Source organism: Cyanistes caeruleus, chromosome 18 (assembly GCF_971803275.1).
Source record: "Cyanistes caeruleus chromosome 18, bCyaCae1.hap1.1, whole genome shotgun sequence".
Taxonomy (NCBI): Eukaryota; Metazoa; Chordata; class Aves; order Passeriformes; family Paridae; genus Cyanistes; species Cyanistes caeruleus.
In genome coordinates this window covers 12,241,341-12,261,477 of record NC_141718.1, presented here as the reverse complement: position 1 = coordinate 12,261,477, position 20,137 = coordinate 12,241,341, and the positions used below count along the sequence as shown (strand labels likewise).

Genomic DNA, 20,137 nt, shown 5'->3' with positions numbered 1-20,137 from the left:
GGAAGTGTTTACTCATGCACTCTAATAAGAGTGATGAATGTTTCACACAAACGGAAACATTTCTAAAAGCAACTTTTCTTTGCCCAGCTGATGAGTCTCTTGAACAAAACATGGTTTCATCAATACTCTGATTATGAGGAGAAAGCACCAATTTCTAGTAAACTCAAATACCATCAAAGAACATGGCACCCAGGGCTCTAGTCAGAGTGTGGACTGAAGGGAAATGAAGGAAATGAGGAAAATTACATGGCAATAGGGAAAAAACAACCCGGATCAAGTCTGAACCAGGACTGGGCCTGGATTGGGACCTCTCTTGTGGCAACAGGGCCAAACCCCTTCTACTGCACTGCCAGCAGAGCTGGTCCCACAGAGCTGCTCCTCCTAAACCTCCCCATAGCCACATTCCTCAAGGACTGGAGCAAGCTGGACTTGCCAGACTCAGGGCACGGGCATGTGCTTGCAGAGCCAAAGCCTCCCAAAACCCACCCAGAACCAGAACCAACAGGAACTGCAGAGACAATGTGGCTGGGCTGTGCTCAGACTGCAGTTGCTCCTCTCCCTCCCAGAACAGGATCTTTGCACACACAAATTGCAGTTGAGCTCTGGGAGCTGTTAATTGAGCAGCAGCAGCAGCTCATGTTGTGAACACACAGTTATGAGAAATTATGTCCCGACTGCAAGAATGTCCCGGCCACTGAACCCTGGGCTGCTCCCTCCATCCCAGGAGTCTCTGCCCTAGGCAAGTTGTCCAAGGCTGCACACCCCAAACTGGAAAAGAGGGTCCTCTGGAATAAATCCTCCACAATACACACCCACTCTGGACCCAGAGCAGAATACAGCAGAGCAACAAGGGGAACTCAATGAACACTGACTTTTCCCTATGTCTGGTGAGGCCAAACACCCAAGGTCAAACTCAAGATTAAGGAAGAAGCCAGGAATAGCCCTTTCATAGTGAAATAATATGGATGTGGCAGCTCTAGCACTGAAATAAAGTCATTATCAAGATAAGTATACTGGAGGAGCAGTGGAGCTGGGAATCCCATGGCTGGCTTGCCTCTGGCTACACTGGCAAAAGCTGGGAGGAGATCCAAAAAACCTCAGGCTCAGGGAATTCACCTGCTCCAGCAGTAAGCCACACTCAAGCTGGCTCTGCAGCTCATGAGCTGAGCATTTGCTAAAGAATCCTGGAAAGAGAAAGCAAAAACCCATCCAATGTCTAGAGGCAGCCAGGAACCAGCCATGTGGAGAAGGCAGCAGTGCTGGTGTAGCCCCCTCACTTCCCAAGCTTTCACAGCTTTCCCTTGTCTTCCCTTTCTCCAGGAAGTGGCTCCACCACAAAGCACCTGGATCAACACTACCCCAGCAGGCCCTTGGAGCACCCCTCGGTGCCTACCTTGGCTTGGACAGCGTAAGAGGCCAGCAGGACAGAGGCTTCAGGAGGACAGAAGATCTTCTCATCCAAAATCTGCTTCTTCACCTGCACACAGAGCAGCAAAGGACAGATAACACACATTTAGTGGAGCACAGCAGAGCATGACTGTCACAGCAGATGGCTGCAGTTTGTTTTAACTTGAGCTGTCAACCACACAGAGTTAACAATTTTCCTAACACTAATCACAGTCCATAACCAGGAAATCTCTGGCAGCTCGGAAGGGCTCAGGCTTTCACAGACCACCTTTCCCAGACACACTGGTGAGAAGAGCTAAATTTATATGTGGAAAATGACAGCAGCTCTATCCTGTTGCTAAAGGCAAGGCGGGGGGGAAAACCTTGCATGTAAACACAGCGATAAAACCTCTTAAGGCACAAGCTACGGATTGATAGGACATCCAGCCACGCTGCTAAATAAAAGAGCAGCTTGCAGCCGAGTCTCTTGAGCACTGCAAGCTTTGCTCTGGGACATTCAGGCCTCATTGTGAGTCAGTGTTCACCTGTGCTGGAGGCCAATTCCTTGGATCCCAGCACGGAGAGCTGTGGGTCACCTCCATGGCAGAGCTTTTAGCAGCAGGCAGAGCCCCGCGTGCGCTCCCGGGAGAGCCAACGTGCAGCTCCCCAAAGCCACAGCTTTACTTCCCTGCCTTCTGTGCATTAAAAAATTAAACCTGTCATGTTCTATATTTTTTGGGTTGGCACACTTAATTTTCCTGATTAAAGATAGGGGAAAAAAAAAAATTCAAAAAGCCTACGATTTCCTGGGAGGCTTAAATGGATTGTCAGAGATGCAGGAACATCAATTTGAATTTTTATCGTGCTTTGAGTCCTCAAAGTTGGGTACAACATAATCACAGCAGATATTCTGCTGCATCAAGATAAAAAACAGGAGAGTTTACAAGCTTAGATGTGCTCCTGTTTCCCAAATGCATTCAGGAGCCCAGGCTCCTCTCCACACACAAATCCCAGCAGCAAAGTCATGGTCTGCATTTAGAAAATGCAGCTTGAATGGCTTTTCCTCCCCAATTTTCCTTCTCAAAGATGCCAACAACGTTTTTCCTCACCGTGGATAAAGCTCCTGGCAAATGAGGCATTCAGAAATAACCCTACAGAGACACCAGTGCACGAGACAGAGCTCAAAAATTAACAGGAATACTTTGCATTTAGAACACTTTTGGCTCTAGAGAAAAAAGATGGACTTTGGAAGAGTGAGGAGCATCAAGAGGCTGCTGAGCTCACTTGGAAAGTGCAGGACACCCTACAGGCTACAGAGGTATTCCCAAATCCAGGTTGTCTTGACTTTGGTGTAAGAAACATAAAAATGAGTGACTTTTTAAAAATTTTTGCAATTTATCTTCAAATTAACGGCCACAGAGCAGCTGAAATATCCCTGTGAATACCTGAGGGTCTGACTAGGAGGGCTCTATTCCCTGTAAGTATGCTTGACACTACTCTTCCCAGGAAAAATGTGTCAGAAAATGGATTTTGCGGCAGAAAATTGATCATGCCTCTGAAAGAGAGCTCCTGTGATAGTAGCTCCTTGTTACCAGCCATGCAGCATTGCCACATCATCAGCTGAACTAATTTCTCAGGACACAAAGTTTTGTAGAGTAATTTAAATAAAATAATCCAACCAAGATGTGTTCACCAGTTTCCAAATGCTTAAGTGAAGGGCAGGAATTCCTGGGGCAGATGAGACTGTGAGGTTTCCCCTTCTCTGTTTCTCCATCAGAGATCTGAGCTGCTGGGATGTTCTGCTCCAGTCACCTGGAGGCTGTTCAGTGAGGAAGTGAGGAAGGGAACTCTGCTGTACAGCCTGGGAACAGGCTGGCTGCACTCTGCTCTCCAGGATGAAACTCCCCTGCTCCACACAACAATGCCATCACGTCCAAAGGCAGCTGCCACCCCTCAGCACAGCTCATCCCACACCCTGCAGAGGGACACGAGCCCTTGGCTGACAGGCCCATGTCTCTGAGCCACCACCCATGGATATTATGGATCACCTCATCATTCTTGGCTGCCAGTTCAGAGGTCTGCCAGTCTGGGCAGACTGTTTCCTCCACAAAAAAAACATCCTTCACCTATTTTAGGAAGTTTTTGTTGCTGAAGACAGTCCATTTGGACAGGTGTGAACAAAAGGATGTGGAGCACATTCTGCTGAACAACTCTCTGAGCCTGGGACCTTCTGCTCATCCTGACCCCCTCTTCCTCAGATTGGATAGCAGTATATTAACTCCTACCTGCAGGAAGAACAAGTGCTGGGTGATTTCCTGGACCAACTCCTCCTCTGCATTCTCAGGATAAAATTTGGCCAGGAAGTGAAAGGTTTTGGGCTCCTCTGTGGGGACGTCATGATCCAGGACCTGTGGGATACAAAAGCCATTCGCTTTCTTCAAGACAAGACCCAGCTCCCTTCTGTTCAGATCAGCACATCTTCTGTCAGACACTTTTAGACATCTAGAACAGACCTAAATAGTTCATACACCGTAGTTAAAAAAAGAAAACAAACATTTCTGACACTCCTAATGATGCAAGGGAACAAAAAAAGGCAGAAACAAACAGCATGAGAAATGAGACAGTGAAGGTTGATCCTGATCTGCCACGTGCTCGTTGCTTCTCCTGATCCTTGTGGAATGATCTTGGATCCTGCTGCGCCACCACTCGACTTTCTCCTTGTTTCCCTGCACTGAGTTTATTTCAGTGGTGTTTTTCACCACCCTTCTCTGGTACTGCCCAGTTAAATGTTGGTTTAAAACCTCAGCATGAGAGGTGAGACACCCAGACCTCCCTCAGTGTCCATGACCATCTGGTTGTAGTGTCACATCCTCTGGATGTGAACATCTGACACCTCCAAAACCCACCCCTCAAAGATTTGGGAAGCATTTACTCCCTTATCCCCCATCTCCTTTTCACTCTGGTTTTTCCACTCCCAAGCTCTCTGTATTTCTCAACAACAAAACAAGAGGCAGCTCCACTTTTCTGCTGATGATTTTTTGTTCAGGGGCACAAAAGAGAGAGTTTTAGGTTCCATTTGCTTTGCAGTCATCCCGAAGTGCAGCACCCCAGCATGACTCTGTCCCAAAGTATCTCCAGGAGATTCAGTGTGCACAGATGCTGGGATGGGGCATCACTGCCAGCTTTTCCCAGTCTGACACCCTGAGAAGCCATGGAGATTTAAGTACATCTATCCCAGTTCACCCACCACACAACCTCAGGCATTCAAAAAAAGAGGAGGACGTTCTCCTTTGTCACCCCACACAACCTCTCAAGGGAAATATCCCTTTCCATGGCAAGGGCTTGGAATGAGATGAGCTTCAGGGTCCCTTCCAACCCAAACTGTTCTGGGGTTTTGTGAACTTTGGTTCCAACCTTCTTGTCCATTTTGAGCCAGGCCACCGTGTCCTTGATGGTGTACTGCAGCCCGAAGAACCAGGTTTCCCGCAGTCCCAGTGTCCTGCACACCAGATCAAACAGGTCCTTCCCTTTCCACTTCACCTGCCAGAGAGCAAACAGGAGGCAGAGTTATAAAGATGGATTTCAGAAATACTCTCTGTTCAACCAAATGCACTGTTTCCACCTCACAAGGTCAATTTTAACCCCCCGCAAATGCATTTGGTACTGATGTAAAAACACCCTAACAAGGCAGACATTATCTCCTTCCATCTGGTCTCATCTGCAGATCACCAGCTCCTCCCTCAGTAGGAAACTGAGATGTGATTTCCCCCCTATTCCAAAAAGTGACACTGTAAAGCCCCTGTTTCTCGCCCTGGGAAACTAAAGGCTCATTTAGGCTCTTGCTGAGCTCAGGTTTAGGCTCCTGCAGTGTTTAGGTTTTTATTGTTGCCAGCAGGGAATAAAAATCCCTTTGAACTGCCCCTTGGTGGCTTTAACGTGTCTCCCTACAGGCTCAGGGATTCAGAGAGAGGAGCCACAAAATCAGCAGTGACACAACCCCTGCACGGAGCACGTGCATCCAGAGGCACCGACCCTGCACCGATAGAATATCCCCAATATCCCCACCATTACCACTGAAGTCAGCGTTTGTCTGGGAGCACGTTTTGATAGAGTCAAACTGCATTTTCTGCTGAAAATGGTGGTGACAAAAGCAGCCAAGGAGCAGAGAAAATTGGTTGCTCAAGGACCGTGTCCTTTGAGCAATCCTGAAGCTGCATCCATGATGCTACTGAAGTTTGCTCATAAAACCGGGAGGTGTTTGGATGCAGAGAGGTGAAGAGGGACATAAACCACATGAATCTAATATGCCAAAGCCACTTTGGTCCTCCATCTGCACACTGAAAACAATTGCTGGACCGAGACATATGGCCATTACTCCAAAGCCCTTGGGCAAACAGATCTTGAGCACTCTCTTGTCACTACAACTCAATCCTGGTGCCACCTGGACACATCAATATTAACGCCGGGGCCGCTCCTGCTGTCACCCACTGCCGCCTTGTGGGCACAGCCAGGCCCAGCTCAGCCAAGCTCTGCCTTTCAGAGATGACTCTGTCACTGCTCTCCCCCTTCCCAGAGAGCACAGACACACACGCTGACAGTCCCGGAATAGGACAAAGCCGACGCCACCCTCCCCAAAAACACCACCCCCAGACCGCTCGCCACGATTCGGATCGGGCGCTGTCAACACCTCAGGGTCAAAACGCCAGGAGCAGCAAGTTTGGCAGTGCTGTAATTATAACCCCCCTAATTTCACACATTTCACTATCCTCCAGCCCCCGGGATGGGCTCCAGCTCGGCACAGGATGGCTCAGACTGCAGATCTTTTTCTGACTATGATTTTAAGTGGGAGGTTAATTCGTGGGCTCAGACAAAACAGAGTGAGGCCCGTTAAAAGAGCTATTTGGTACCATTTTTGCAGGCACATAAAAGCAGGCTGCCAGCAAAAGGCTATTTCTTCATTAAACTGCTTTGAATAAAGCATTATGGGCTGTTTTTGCCTTCTCTAAGACCGTATTTCAGTCTCAGCACAGCAGTGCCTGCACCAAATCTTCCCAGGACGGGCTCCTGCCTGCTGCTGATGGCAGCGCCAGGACATTGCTCCACATCCCATGGGATCAGTGTGTTAAACCTGGAATTTCCACCAGCTGTGACTCCTCATCAAACCTCAGGTACCCAAACTGTGCTTAAGAGCTGACAGGACCCAAAGGTTTGCTCTCAAAACACAAACCACGAGCTTGTTTTGAAGAGCAGCACTGAGGATCAAAACAGGAGCTTTGTGCAGTTTTCAGCCCGGCATTTTTAACTTGGTGATGGGAATTTGGAATAGTTTGGGTGGGAAGGGGCCTTAAAGCTCATCCAGGTCCAGCCCCTGCACGAGCAGGGACACCTTCCACTACCCAGGTTGCTCCAAGCCCTGTCCAGCCTGGCCTTGGAAACTTCCCGGGATTCAGAGGCAGCCACACCTTCTCTGGGCACCCTGTGCCAGGGTCTCACAGCTGGATTTCTTCCTGACACCTAACCTAAACTCTCTCCTTTTAGTTTAAAACCATTCCCCTTTCCCCCTATCATTAGCTGCCTGCATTAAAAACTCTCTCTCCTTTCTTTACAATCCCCCCTTTAAGGGACTGTATTTTAAGTGAGGCTTCTGCTGCTGCATTTTACACCAGCACTTTGTCACCACGAATTTCTGTGGTGGCAGGAATAGACATTCAACATTCCTGCACAATGCTCAAGACTCCAGCTATAACAGAGCACAGATCCTCCCCAACTGCGCTGAATTACCTTCATTAAATATATCAATGATCAGCAGCCACCTTTATTCCAACAGACATGATTTCCCTCCACACCTCGGTACTTAAAATAACAATCTGCATTCAAGTGGCATCTTCTGACAGCTGAACTCCAAGCGCTTTACAGACATCCAGGACCTCAGCCCTCCTCACTCATACTTTACAGGCTTTGTATCATTAACTGCCACATTCTGTGGTTGTAAACTACTAAAAAGCAAAGCCCCTCCAGGGCATGAGGGGATGGACGGAGCTGCTGTCCAGAGAGCCTGGGGGACAGCCAGGACAGGCTGGCCGCTTCCATCCACCCTGTGTCCATCACTCCATTCCCTGCACGGCACTCAAGTGACACCTGAAGCACAAAGATGATTTTACAAGAGCCGTTCTGAGCTCCTGAAAACAAAACTAAGGAGCCCAGAGCAGAAAAAACCCTTCTCAGCCATATGCTGGGATGGCTGGCACGATGCTGTAACAAAGCTCCATCTCCCAGCAAAAAGCTACATCATGATAACCTCAATGTGACCGTGAGGACAGAGTGGGATGCGTCACTCCAGCATCCTGCCTGTGCTGCAGGCATCACCTCTGACATTTGCAGCTCCTTTCCCATTAGCAGGATCACAGCACGGGCGGCTGCAGGGATTCAGGAGTCACCGAAGAGACACGGGAATGAGGTGCTTTATAAACAGGCTGTTACTCCACAGAGCTGTTTGTGTTCTTTACTAAGTACAGAGCGGTTACAATCTATCAGCAAAGCATTTTAAATTAACAGCACTAAACACTTAAAACTCTGCAGCCAGTGGCTAGAACAGCGTATTTCCAGTCTAGATTATTGGCATCATCTTTTTCTCTGGCGGAGACGGCGCATTTGGCATCTATTAACAGGGTTTGCATTATTTATTAACCTGCACCGGGAGTCATTTCCAACTCACAGGCAACTGCGCGATTTATTTCGGAGCACAACCTCTCTGTCAAGTTTCACAACTGCTCCTCAGCTTCCGACGCGATAAAGCAGCTCTAAAAATGAGCAGAAGGGCTGTCTGGTCCCCTCATCAGCGGGTGACAAGGAGGGAGGGCAAGCCAGGGAATGGAGATGTTTTAGGAGGTTTAGGTGCAGATCAGGGCAAGGTTCTTCCCCCAGAGGTGCTGGCACTGCCCAGGCTCCCCAGGGAATGGGCACAGCCCCGAGGCTGCCAGAGCTCCAGGAGCGTTTGGACAGCACTGCCAGGGATGCCCAGGGTGGGGAGGTTGGGGGGTCTGGGCAGAGCCAGGAATGGGACTGGATGAGCCTTGTGGGTCCCTTCCAACCCAGGACATTCCAGGATCCTAAGAAATAAGCAGCAAGGGACAAAGGGGTGCAACAATCCTGCATGGGTAGGGTTGAGCAAGGGGTCTACACAGCAAAGAGATTCCCAAAACATTGTCAGGCTGATGCTTTTCTTTCAGCAATGTCAAATGTGGCACAGGGGAGGCAAGAGGGATGGGTTTAATTTAATATTTAGGTTCCTCAAACAAGAGGCTCTCCTGGGACAACAGGGAAGTGCCCAGACGCCAGGGCACAGAACCTGGCTCTGCTCAGGGGATACAGAAGATGTCACCTTCTCATCACAAACACAAACCCCTGGAGCTTCAGCTCTTCCTGGGAATCAAGGTGGGCAATAAGGGCACAAGTGAGCAGAGGACACCAAGGCTCAGCTGCTTCCCAGGGAAACCCACGGCAGCGGGCCCTGCACACCCCACCCATGGGACAAGGTTAACGCACGACCTTGCGGAAATTACTCACATTTACAGAGTATTTTACTGCACCAATTTATCCATAAATAAAACAGAAAATGGCTTTTTGCTTTGCAGATAATTTTATTAGGTGTTAGCTCTGTGCTAAGGATGGAAAAAGAGGCAAGAGCTCCTGCTGTGACACGACAGCCAAAGGACTGCCGTGAAAAGGGGACCAAGCCCCAGGAAAAAGTGCTCAGAGTGAAGTTACTCCTGTTTAGAATCAAATTTTAACGAGAGAACACGACACCACTGAAACAGGGATGGAGAGGGAAGAAAGGAGAGAGCTGGGCCTGAGCAGAACATTGCTCCATGAACCACCTGGGAATGAGGAAATGGATGTAGACTGCAGCTATTCCAAACCCCTGTCCCACAGGAGATGCACAAACCACCCACCCGCAACAGTTTACAACTGAAATGGAGATGATTCTGAGACTGCAGACCATGCTTATTTCTCCTTCTGGACCTCAGTGATAACCACAGTACCACAGATAACCATTTATTTAGATTTAAAACCTATTTGGAGCAAACAGGGAATCAAAAATGTAATATTCGTCAATTTTGTTTTAAATAAAGTGATGTCAAATATTTTCAATTGCCACTTACTGAGTCACAAGGCAGGGCTGTAAAAGTTATTTTTATTTACTAATGCTACACGACAACTCGATAACGAGCTTTTAATTAAAACCTATTTCTGTTAACCACCGAGGAGGCCAAAAACACGCCCAGGCATGAGGATGCAGATGGTGCAGCCAAGCACGTTCCGTGGTGTCTGCCCGAGACAGAGACGGAGCAGGAATGCCGAGGACAGGTGGCTGTGACCAGACAGAGCCAGGAGAGAGGCAGGGGACAGCAACTGGTGACAATGTCCCCTTTGCCCTGCTCAGGTGAGACCCCACCTGCAGAGCTGCCCCAGCTCTGGGGCCCTGCACAGGAGGGACCTGGAGCTGCTGGAGCCAGTCCAGAGGAGACCACGGAGAAGCTCCAAGGGCTGGAGCCAGGCTGGGAGAGCTGGGGGTGCTCACCTGGAGAGGAGAAGGCTCCAGGGACACCTCAGAGCCCCTTCCAGGGCCTAAAGGGGCTCCAGGAGAGCTGGAGAGGGACTGGGGACAAGGGATGGAGGGACAGGACACAGGGAATGGCTTCCTACTGCCAGAGGGCAGGGATGGATGGGATATTGGGAAGAAATTGTTCCCTGTAAGCACATATTGCCCCTGGATCCCTGGAAATGTCCAAGGCCACGTTGGAGGGGGCTTGGAGCAGCCTGGGATAGCGGAATGTGTCCATGCCCATGGCAGAAGATGGAACTGGATGAGTTTTAAGGTCTCTTTCAACCCAAACCATGCCATGATTCCATGTGCCAAAGTCTCACCTCACCCTGTAAGCTGGGCTCACACAGATGAAGAGTTACAGGATCAAGCAGCAGCTCAGTGCAGAGTAAGAAGCTCCAAGAGGACGAAAGGAGGATTTGGATCCTGCAGGGAGCTCTGCTGAGAACACACAGAGCTGTAACATCAGCCGGAACTGTCTCTGTGCTGCATTTACACATCTGCAGCACAACACTGCTCCCTGCCCCGAGAAGGAACAGCCTCAAGCCCTCCCTCTGTGCAGGAGCTGATTGCTGATCCACACGGGGTGTTTCAGCCCGGCCTGACCTGCTCTGATGGGCCCTTACACCCTGCTGAGCTCTGAGCACAGACAGCTCAGCCAGGCAGGAGAGGGAAAGCCAGCAGCTCACCTCAGGGTGATGCCAGGTAAATGCCTCTCTTCCCATTTCCAGGGCTGTGGGATTCCCTACCAGTGTTGCCTCCCAGCTTCAAGGAGATTGTTCCCAGGGCTGCTTCCCTGTTCAAGTACCTTTAATTTCAAAAACCATCTACTTGAAAGACACTGTACAAAGGAAAAAAAAAAAAAAAAAAAAAAAGAGGTATTAAAGAGCATCAAAACTGGAGTCCACACACCAAAAGAGAAAGATTTACTGTCCCAAATGCCCTCCCTCCTTCCCCTCTGCATCAACACACCTCTGGATTAATTAACACAGTCTGGGATTGACAGCAGTTTTGAACAGTCTTTGGAGAGAAGTAACAGAAGTTTCCAACTGGCTTGGAAGAGGCTGTGATGAGAACAGGGGATCCAGGGAACTTTTCAGGTGCAGTGTGAGGCACTAATGCCAAAGAGGATCTATGTCCATAAATCACAAGCACACACACACAGAATTACTAGGTTGGAAGAGACCTTTAAGATCATTGAGTCCAACCCATGCCCAGGAGAATGAACTGCACCAAGCAAGACATCTCTAAAACATTAATTCCCAAATGTCACTGGTGTGAATCAGAAATTCTGAGGTTTTGGGGCACAAACCCCTCCAAGATATGAGTGAGGAAACAACCATTACCTGCTGTGTCTCAGATTCAAAGTGAGCAGCACAAGCTCCTGAGTGCTGGCAAAAGATCAGGACACAAGGGCACAGGGAGGAACCAAACACTGACTTGACAGCTGCTATCCCAACAATTTATTTGGGATCATGTTGTAGCTGAGGGGGATTATTTATCTCAGTTTTTTAAAATCACTGTTCCTGCACACAGACTGGTCTTTTCCTGTTAAATTTGTGCATGCTCACAGAAACTTTGCAGCATCAAGAGGTCACTGCCCCTACCAGCACCACAAGCTGCTGCCTGAAACTGGGAATGTATGGATTTTTATAACCCCCCTTCCAAGTATCCTGCAATGCAGGAGGAAGCCAAGGGCATTCTGCTCCCTGATTTCCTCCTCCTGCCTTTTTATTTTGGTGCAGTGACTGGACACAGCTCAAAACTCAGCTCGGATTTACTGCACCAGCTCTTCCTCAAAAACTCATTTCCACCCAGATTTCCACCACCAAATCCTCGGTTGTTCCTGTTCCAGGGGATGAGCTTTGCAGCTCAGCTACACAAGTCCCTGTGTCTGGTGACAAAGGGACAGCACTCAGCTGCATGTGGCCGAAATCAGGACTCTTTTACTTACAAGGGCTTAACATCCAACTGGCTCTGCACCGAGTGGGGCACTGGGCTAAAATAAAGCTCTCTTCCAACCAGGATTATCCTCTGGACAGAGAGAACAGCTTAAGCACTGAAGCAATAACAGGATGCATGTTTAGACGAGCAAATACATCAGCACAAACCTGTCTCTTCTCGCTGCTTGAACACTTAAGCTGTTTCTCCAGGCTGGCTGTGAAGCTTTTCCCGTTCATTTTTAAGATGCCAAAGGATTAAGGTTGGGAAGCAGCTGGGCAATGAGCTGCACCTTGATGGAGTGACCATCCCTGCAGGATTCAAGTCCAAGATCACCAACACAACAGAAAGTGAAAAACACACCCTTCAGAAAGTGGCTGTGGCTCTGAGATGAAGAGACACTAATGGGGCTGAGCACTACAAGTAGAAGAAATTGGCAAAGACACCCACGAGGCCAAAGGAAAGATGGAGGAGTTCTCCCATCAGCCAGGGAACTTGGTTCTGAGAGGGAAAAAAACTACACATGGGAGAGGGTGAGACCAACCTGACACCAGCTGCACCACAGCTCTGCCATCCCACCAGAGATGTGGGATAAACAGTGCTTTGGGTGTGGACTCAAAAATACCATGGGGTTTGCATTATTGAATAACTCATGGAATGGTCTGGGTTAAAAGGGAACTTAAAAGTCTACCCTGCCATTCCAGGTGGTTCCAAGTCCCATCCAGCCTGGCCTTGGGCACTGCCAGGGATCCAGGGGCAGCCACAGCTTATCTGGGCACCCTGTGCCAGGGCCTGCCCACCCTACCAGGGAAGAGGCTTCCACAAGGCTGTCCAAGGTTCTCCGGAAGGTGAGGCAGCTGGGGCTGCTTTAGCACAGGGATTCAAGAGCTATGCAAATGTCTACCCTTCCTCCAGATGTTATCAATTAATTAGGTACAGCTCAAACCTCCAAGATGGAAGTAACAAAAGGAAGACACTCGCTTCGTGCCTCCAAGATTTCCCCAAACAAATTTAAAGTCTTTAAAGTGAAACCCCAACCGTGATTATTAATCTCCATCACTGTGTTAGAAAGATTAAGATTTCATTTCTAGGAATTATTTTAGATTTAGGCTCAATTTAGAGACATCAACTGCAGAATAAACAGATGCAAAGCAGGTTTAATCCCTTAAAATGCACAGCTGGGGATTTCTAGGGAGCAGACTGAAAAATTAACACTGAGAAAGAGAGTAAGTCTCCAGCAGCTACAGCTGGGTCATGGAATCATGGAATATCCTGAGCTGGGAGGAACCCCCAGGGATCACGGAAGACCAACTCCAGACATCCAACAGATCAGCAGCTCTGTCCCTGTCAGCACGAGGTGCCACTCACAGGCCACACAAACACATCCAAACCGCAGGATTTCCACTGTACTTCCATCCACTGATCCTCTCAAGCGTTTGTGAGGCAGATTTCCCTCTCCCAGCCTCCTGCTGGGGTCAGCAGCTCTCCTTCCTGGCCAAAGACACCTCAAAGCACAGAGATAGCTGAGTAAACAGTGCTGATTGCTGTTCTTCTGGCAAACCCTGGGATAGGGGCTGGATTCCTTCAGGGAGGAGCACAGTCTTTCCCAAAAATCGACTCTCCCACCCCACTGGCTCTCAGGAGGGCAGAGACTCCACCCCTGGCTCCAGGACTCACTGTGGGTGTAGAGCAAGCCAAGCCCTTCCCTGGGCCACCTTCCCAACCCCAGTGACTCAAGGTGTGTCTGATCCCTCTGTCCACGGATGTTTTTGCAGAGTCAGCAAAACAAGGAGCTTTCCCCAGAGCCTCCCAAGTGTGACACAAAAACAGGGACAGAGATCCAGCCAGGGAGCTGGACTGCTCAGACAGAGCTTGGATAAAACTCACACCTCAAACTGGGCGGCCCTGGGCTTGGAGCAAGCCCAGGAGGCCACAGAGATGTTCCAAGGGCTGGAGCCAGGCTGGGAGAGCTGGGGGTGCTCACCTGGAAAGGAGAAGGCTCCAGGGACACCTCAGAGCCCCTTCCAGGGCCTAAAGGGGCTCCAGGAGAGCTGGAGAGGGACTGGGGACAAGGGATGGAGGGACAGGACACAAGGAATGGCTTCCCACTGCCAGAGGGCAGGGATGGATGGGATATTGGGCAGGAATTGTTCCCTGGCAGGGTGGGCAGGCCCTGGCGCAGGGTGCCCAGAGCAGCTGGGGCTGCCCCTGGATCCCTGGCAGTGCCCAAGGCCAGGCTGGACATTGGGGCTTGGAGCAGCCTGGGACAGTGGAAGGTGTCCCTGCCCAGGGCAGGGGTGGCACTGGATGAGCATTCCTACCCAAACCATTCCGTGATTCCATGAAAAGTTCACTCCTCACCTGCAAGGTGTGAAACAGCCCCATCACCCACCTGCATGCAACCACCCATCTATCCCCCTCTCCTGCTGCAATATTCCGTGCTGAAGGATGAGGCCTGAATTCCCTCTGCATCCCCCCAGCACCAGCTCCAACACAACCCAGGAGCCCCCAGCAGGGCCACACTCACAGCTCCTGAGCTCCTTCCAGCTGCAGAAATTTCTCTGCAGCAACAAGTTCTTTTGGCAGGAACCTCCTGGAAAAGTCAGCTGGAGATTCACCAATTCCACAGTCAAATCCCACGGGAGTGCTGCCTCACCACTGCACAAACCCCCCTGATGCCAGCGGGAAATGACACCCAGCCACACCACTGAAATTAAGAATCATTTACTTTCCATCACCAGTTATTGCTGCAACCTCGGGAAACCAGGAAAAACAGAGCCAAGACTTTCACACTCTGCTGGAAGTGGGAAGCTCACACGGCTGCCTAAGAGCAAATCCTTAATCCCTAGGAAAAGCAGGAAGTTCTTCAGGGCTGAGAGGAGATTTCCAGAGCAAGGAAATCAGTGACGACAAACACCCCTCGGCTGCCGGGCACTGGGATTCCATCAGGGCTTGGGTCAGGAAATATAAACTATTCAATGAAGAGGCTGGAGTGGGGTTTCAATGTTTGTGTGGCCAACCCCTCTGGATCAGCTGAAAAAGCAGAGCAGATCCCAGGGTTTGGCAGCAACGCCCTGGGAGAAGGTTTTACAAGTTCCAAGGGCCCCAAAAAGGGAAATTATCACAGAAAAGCCAGACCCAACCCCCTGGAGCATCACTCAACCTCATGGTGAGCTAAGAGCTCAGGAAAATGACAAAATTCTGTCCTCGGGTATTAGTGGAGCATTTGGGAGTTGGATTCCTGTGGATTCAAGCCTTGACACTGAGATTCCTCCAGCCCCGTGACAGCCACAGTGCAGTGATGGCTTGGGCTGGGATGGCAGGGTAGCACTGGATAAGAGCCCAAATGAAGCTGGATTGTAATGGGAATAAAGCTGAATTATAACCAGTCTAAAAGTGAATTACACATAGAATGAAGCTGAATTATAGCCAAAGTATAGGATGAATTATAACCGGAATAATGCCAAATTGTACCCAGAATGAGACTGAATTATAACCGGAAGGAAGCCAAATTATAACCCAAATAAAGCTAAATTACACCTGAAGATTAATTATTGCCAGAATAAAGCTGAATTATAACCAAAGTATAAACTGAATTATAACCAGAATAATGCCAAATTATACCCAGGATAAAGCCAAATTATATCCAGAAAAAAAGGCCAATTTATGACTAAAACAATGCTGAATTACATACATAATAAGGATGAATTATAACCAAAATAAAGCCAAACTATAACCAACATACAGCAGAATTATACACACAATAACACTGAATTACAACCAACACAAAGCCAAGTTATCACCAAACAAAAGCCAAATGACACCGATTCATAACCAAAGCAAAGGTGAACTGCAGCCAAAGAAAAATCGAATTATAACCAGAATAATGTACAATTATAACCAAAATCACACGGAATCCCACCAGGATAACGCTGATTTATAACCAAAACAAGGCTGTGCCGCTGCTGGCCCAGGGCAGGCCCCGGGAACCGGGGAGGTTCGGGGGGTCCGGGAGGGGGGTCCGGGCCCCTCAGGGAGTGTGGGGGGTGTTTGGGGGGGCCCGTCCCCCCTCAGCGGGACCCCCGTGCCCCGCGCCCACGCGGGCCGTCACCTCGCAGCTGAACTCCATCTCGGCGTCCATGGTGGCGATGCGCACGGTGAAGGTCTTGGGCTGCTTGCGCTTGAGGGAGCTGAAGCTCATGCGGGACGCGATGGCCCCGGCCATGGCGGCGCGGCGCGGTCAGCGCGGCGGCGGCGCCATGGCGGCCTGGCCCCGCCCGTCCGCCGCGCCATTGGCCGCTCCACGCGGTGCGCCCGCCCCCGCAGCGCCTCGCAGCCAATAGAAAGAGCTGCGGTGGAGAGGCGGGAGCAGAAGCAACTGTGACTGGGTAGAGAGGACGTCACTCAAGAAAAGGAGCGGGGTGAGGCGGGGCCATTCGGCTAGGTGTGAAGAGGCCATAGGGCGTGACGGTGTCGTCCCCTGGCGGCGGGCGGAGCGCGCTGCAGGCGCGAGCGTGGGAGGGGCGGGCTCCGGGACCTGGCGTGGGGACACGGGGACACGGGGACACGGGGACACGGGGACACGGGGACACGGGGACACGGGGACAGGGGGACAGGGGGACACGGGGACACGGGGACACGGGGACACGGGGACAGGGGGACACGGGGACGTCAGGACATGGGGACACGGGAGGCCGGGAGGGGTCAGGGGACCCTGGTGTGTCCGGTGCCCGTGAGGTGTCAGGGTCCGTGGGGTGTCCGGGACCCCCGGGGACAGTGTCCAGGGTCTGTGGGGGGTCCCCGGGATGTGTGGGATCCATGAAGGGTCAGGAGTCCGTGGGGTGTCAGGGATCCCTGAGATGTGCGGGGTTTGTGGGTCCCTGAGGTCCTTGGGGTGACCCCTTGTCGCGGGTGTCCGCAGTGCCGTGGGTGTCCCCGCAGGACGGGGCTCCCCGGGTGACACGGGACACGCGGTGCTGTCCCCTCGGTGGCTGCCGGGACCCGCGCGGTCCCGGGGGGACCCGGCTGTCCGGGGGGACCCGGCTGTCCGGGCTCGTGGGTGGGGGCAGAGACTGGGACCAGAGCCCGGGGCGGGCGGGGACACGGGGCAGGACCGGGACTGGGACTGGGACTGGGACTGGGACCAGCGCGGGACAGCGGGACGGGACTGGCTCCAATACCGGGACACGGGACGGGACTGGGAGCAGAACCAGCTGCGGTATCGGAACTGGGACCGTCACTGGGATGATGGGACCGGGACTGGGACCCGCCACCAGGGCAAGGGGACGGGACCACGACCCGGATCGGTGTGGGACAGCGGGCTGAGAGCTGGGACGAGCACGGGGGAACGAAACAGAAACTGGGACCCGCTCAGAGCTCCTGGGACGGAAACGGAGCTCAGCACGGAATAACGGGAAGGACTGGGATCACTTCGGGGTTACTGGGACGGGAACTGGGACCAGCACGGGAATAACGGGGTGAGAATTAGGGAGGAGGGGTTGAGGGATACCGGGACGGAAACTGGGACCTTCACCGGGATAACGAGACGGGACTGGGACCAGTTCGGAGTTACTGGGATAAGAACTGAGACCAGTTCAGGGTTACTGGAACAGAAAGCGGGACCAGCACAGGGGGGCGGGGCGGACCTGAATCCAGCAGGAGCCGAGAACCTCCCCGACACCCCCGGGGGGACCCAGGCGGCCGGGAGAGGCCCCCGCCCCCGCAGAGGGAAGAACGGCGCCTCTGTCCCCGCGGGGACAATGGGGACATTGACGGGGATCCCCCGCTGCCCCCGCAGGACCCCCCATGGCAGAAAGCGATGACCCTGCCCGCCGGGACCCCGTCCCCGCTGGCCCCCGCATCCAGGTGGGCGAAGGGGGTGGGGGACATTAGGGGGAAACTGGGGGGCTATGGGGGGGTTGTAGGGGTTGGGGACGGAGGGTTGGGGAACTCTGGGCACCCGAGGAAGCTCGAGGGGGGCATGTGGAGCACTGGGGTATACGGGGGAGCCCAAGACCCCATGGGGACTTATGTGGCACAAGGGGGGAGCTCTGGGCAGCTGCGGGGGCATTGTGGGGTACAAAGGTAAATTGGGGTGGGAGGCCTGGAGGGGCTGCAGGGGTGCTGGGGGGGCCTTTCCTTGGCCCCCCGCCGTGGGTGACACCCCCTGCCCAGCCCTGCCGGCCCGTGCCGAGGGTCCACGCCTTTGGAAAGGGGGAGCAGGCGCTGCGGAGGGACCCCCGCACGCCCCCCGCCATGCAGGGCTGGCTGCACAAGCAGGTGAGGCAGGGGGCGCGGGGAGGCTGGCGAGGGGGCTCAGGGGGCTGTGTTGGGTTTGAGGTGTGGGATTCCAGGAGGTTTGTGGGTTTTGGAGGGATCTGGGGCGGTGGGGAGGGGCTGGAGGGTTGGGAGGGTCTGGAGTGTCAGGGGGTCATGGGGGTGGATATGGGGATTGGGGGGGAAATCAGAGGGAAATGGGGGGAGGGGGGGTTCAGTGGGTGGTGAGGGAGGGTTATGGGGTTTGGGAAGATCAGAGACACTTGGTCGGACCGGGCAGTGTGGGGCGGTTATGGGGTCTGCATGGAAGAGGGTGCTGAGGGGTTATGGGGTTTGGGGGGCATGGCAGGGAGTCCTGTGGGGGTGAGGAGGCTGGGGGGGATCGGGAGGGATTGAGGGGTCTGGGGCAGCAGAGGGTCCCGTGGGGGGATGGGCTGCGGGGGCTCAGCCCCCGTCCCCCCCTCCGCTTCTCAGGACAGCTCGGGGCTGCGGCTCTGGAAGCGCCGCTGGTTTGTACTGGTGGATCTCTGCCTCTACTACTACCGGGGTGAGGGGGGGCAAGGGCGTCTGGAGACACCCGGAGGGCGTGGGGACCTGAGGGTGAGGGGGCTTGGGTGACCTGGCGTCCCTGGGGGGCCAGGTCAGCGATCCCGGGGTGTCCCCGGGGGGCTCAGGGTTCCCGGGATGTTGGGCAGTCCTTGGAGAAGCAGGAATCCTGGGGGACTGGGGGGTCCCTGGGGTGTTGGATGTCCCTGGGGCAGTCAGGGATCCCCCGGGGACTGGGGCTCTCTGGAGCGTTGGGAATTCCTGGGGATTGGGTGTCTCTGGATGGATCAGGGATTCTGGCAGGATCGGGGGTCCCTGAGGCACTGGAGGTCCCTGGGGGCTTGAAGAGGTCATTGATGGGTTTCTAAGGTCTGGGGGACCCGAGAAGGTTTGGGGGCTTCCGATGGGACTCAGAGGAGGTCCCCGGCATCCCCCTGGTGGGACTGGAGATCTCGGGGTGCAGATGGGGCCTCTGGTGCCCTCCGTGGTGACCCTCCTCTCCCCCCAGACAGCAGCGAGCAGCAAGTGCGGGGCGGCCTCCCCCTGCCGGGCTACGAGATCCGCGTCCTGCCCCCCGCCCCCCGCGCCCCCCGAGCCCCCCAGTTCCTCTTCACGGTCAGCCCCGGCTCCCTGGATCCCCGGATCCGGGGGTGCCCTGGCGGGGAGGGACGGGACCGGGACACCTGAGCCTCGTCTACCAAGGATCCCCCATTCCCAGGCTGAACATCCCGGGATGCGGACCTACTGCCTGGGGGCTGAGACCGCCGAGGAGCTGCACGCCTGGGTCTGCGCCCTGCGCCGGGGGGCATCGCCCCTGCCCGGGTGAGCGGGGAACGGGGGGCACCGGGAACCCGCGCCCACGGGGAGGGCACAAAGAGGGCCGGGGATTCGAGGGGTGTGGGGGATCCCAGGCGTCAGGAGGAGGTTGGACAGTTTGGCGAGGGAGAGAGAGGGTTTGAGGAACCTGGGGAGGGGGTCACAGAGGGTTTGTGAGGGGTCACAGAGAGTTTGGCGGGCTCTTGGGGTCAGTTAACCCTTTAACTCCTGTTTCCTCCCCGTTTCCCAGCTCCGCCCGCTCCCTCTCCCAGCAGACACTCCGGGAAGCCCGGAGTGCGGATCCTCCCTCGCTCCCATTGCCCACGCACTCCCCAGGTGAAGGGCTCGGGGGCCCACCCGTGCCCCCTCCTTGCTGCCCCCCAGTTCCCCCACTGCCCCACACCGAGGTGAGATCTGGGGGGAGCGCGGGATGGGGAGAATTTGGAACGGCTACTGGATAGGGGGAAACATGAGGGGAGCGAGTACTGGGCTGATTGTTGCAGATCTGTGTGTTGAGGGGGGTTATGCGGCAGAGCGGGGGGACTGAGATGGGGAAGGGGGTTATGG

The 20,137-nt window shown here is 53.3% G+C and overlaps 2 protein-coding genes across 7 annotated transcripts in view; one reads left to right on the top strand and one right to left on the bottom strand.

Moving 5' to 3' along the window:
* NF2 (NF2, moesin-ezrin-radixin like (MERLIN) tumor suppressor) overlaps nt 1–16,253 on the bottom strand; it is a 46,138-nt gene extending 29,885 nt beyond the window's left edge. For 2 of the 6 annotated variants that reach the window (XM_086856601.1, XM_086856600.1), the window contains exons 1-4: nt 16,044–16,248; nt 4,801–4,926; nt 3,672–3,794; nt 1,394–1,477 (exon numbers count right to left, since the gene is read on the bottom strand). In XM_086856601.1, coding sequence (XP_086712727.1) covers nt 1,394–1,477; nt 3,672–3,794; nt 4,801–4,926; nt 16,044–16,157 — 447 coding nt within the window. In that variant the 5' untranslated portion in view covers nt 16,158–16,248. Of the gene's footprint in view, nt 1–1,393; nt 1,478–3,671; nt 3,795–4,800; nt 4,927–10,314; nt 10,430–10,680; nt 10,833–16,043 lie in introns of those variants that run through there. The other 4 variants (XM_086856602.1, XM_086856599.1, XM_023937748.2 and 1 more) reach the window with 4 other exon arrangements.
* Nucleotides 16,254–17,734: 1,481 nt separating this feature from the next.
* Nucleotides 17,735–20,094, top strand: PLEKHA4 (pleckstrin homology domain containing A4). Its single transcript, XM_086856015.1, has 6 exons — nt 17,735–17,797; nt 18,107–18,211; nt 18,683–18,755; nt 19,263–19,369; nt 19,473–19,576; nt 19,821–20,094. The coding sequence occupies exons 1-6, from the start codon at nt 17,738–17,740 to the stop codon at nt 20,029–20,031; spliced, it is 660 nt and encodes a 219-aa protein (XP_086712141.1). The 5' UTR covers nt 17,735–17,737; the 3' UTR covers nt 20,032–20,094.
* The last annotated feature ends 43 nt before the right edge of the window (nt 20,095–20,137 follow it).

Coding starts and splice junctions, on each gene's coding strand:
- PLEKHA4 (XM_086856015.1), top strand. CDS start 17,738: ATGGCAGAAAGCGATGACCCTGCCCGCCGGGACCCCGTCCCCGCTGGC. Junction 17,798..18,106: donor CCGCTGGCCCCCGCATCCAG/GTGGGCGAAGGG, acceptor CCCCCTGCCCAG/CCCTGCCGGCCCGTGCCGAG. Junction 18,212..18,682: donor AGGGCTGGCTGCACAAGCAG/GTGAGGCAGGGG, acceptor TCCGCTTCTCAG/GACAGCTCGGGGCTGCGGCT.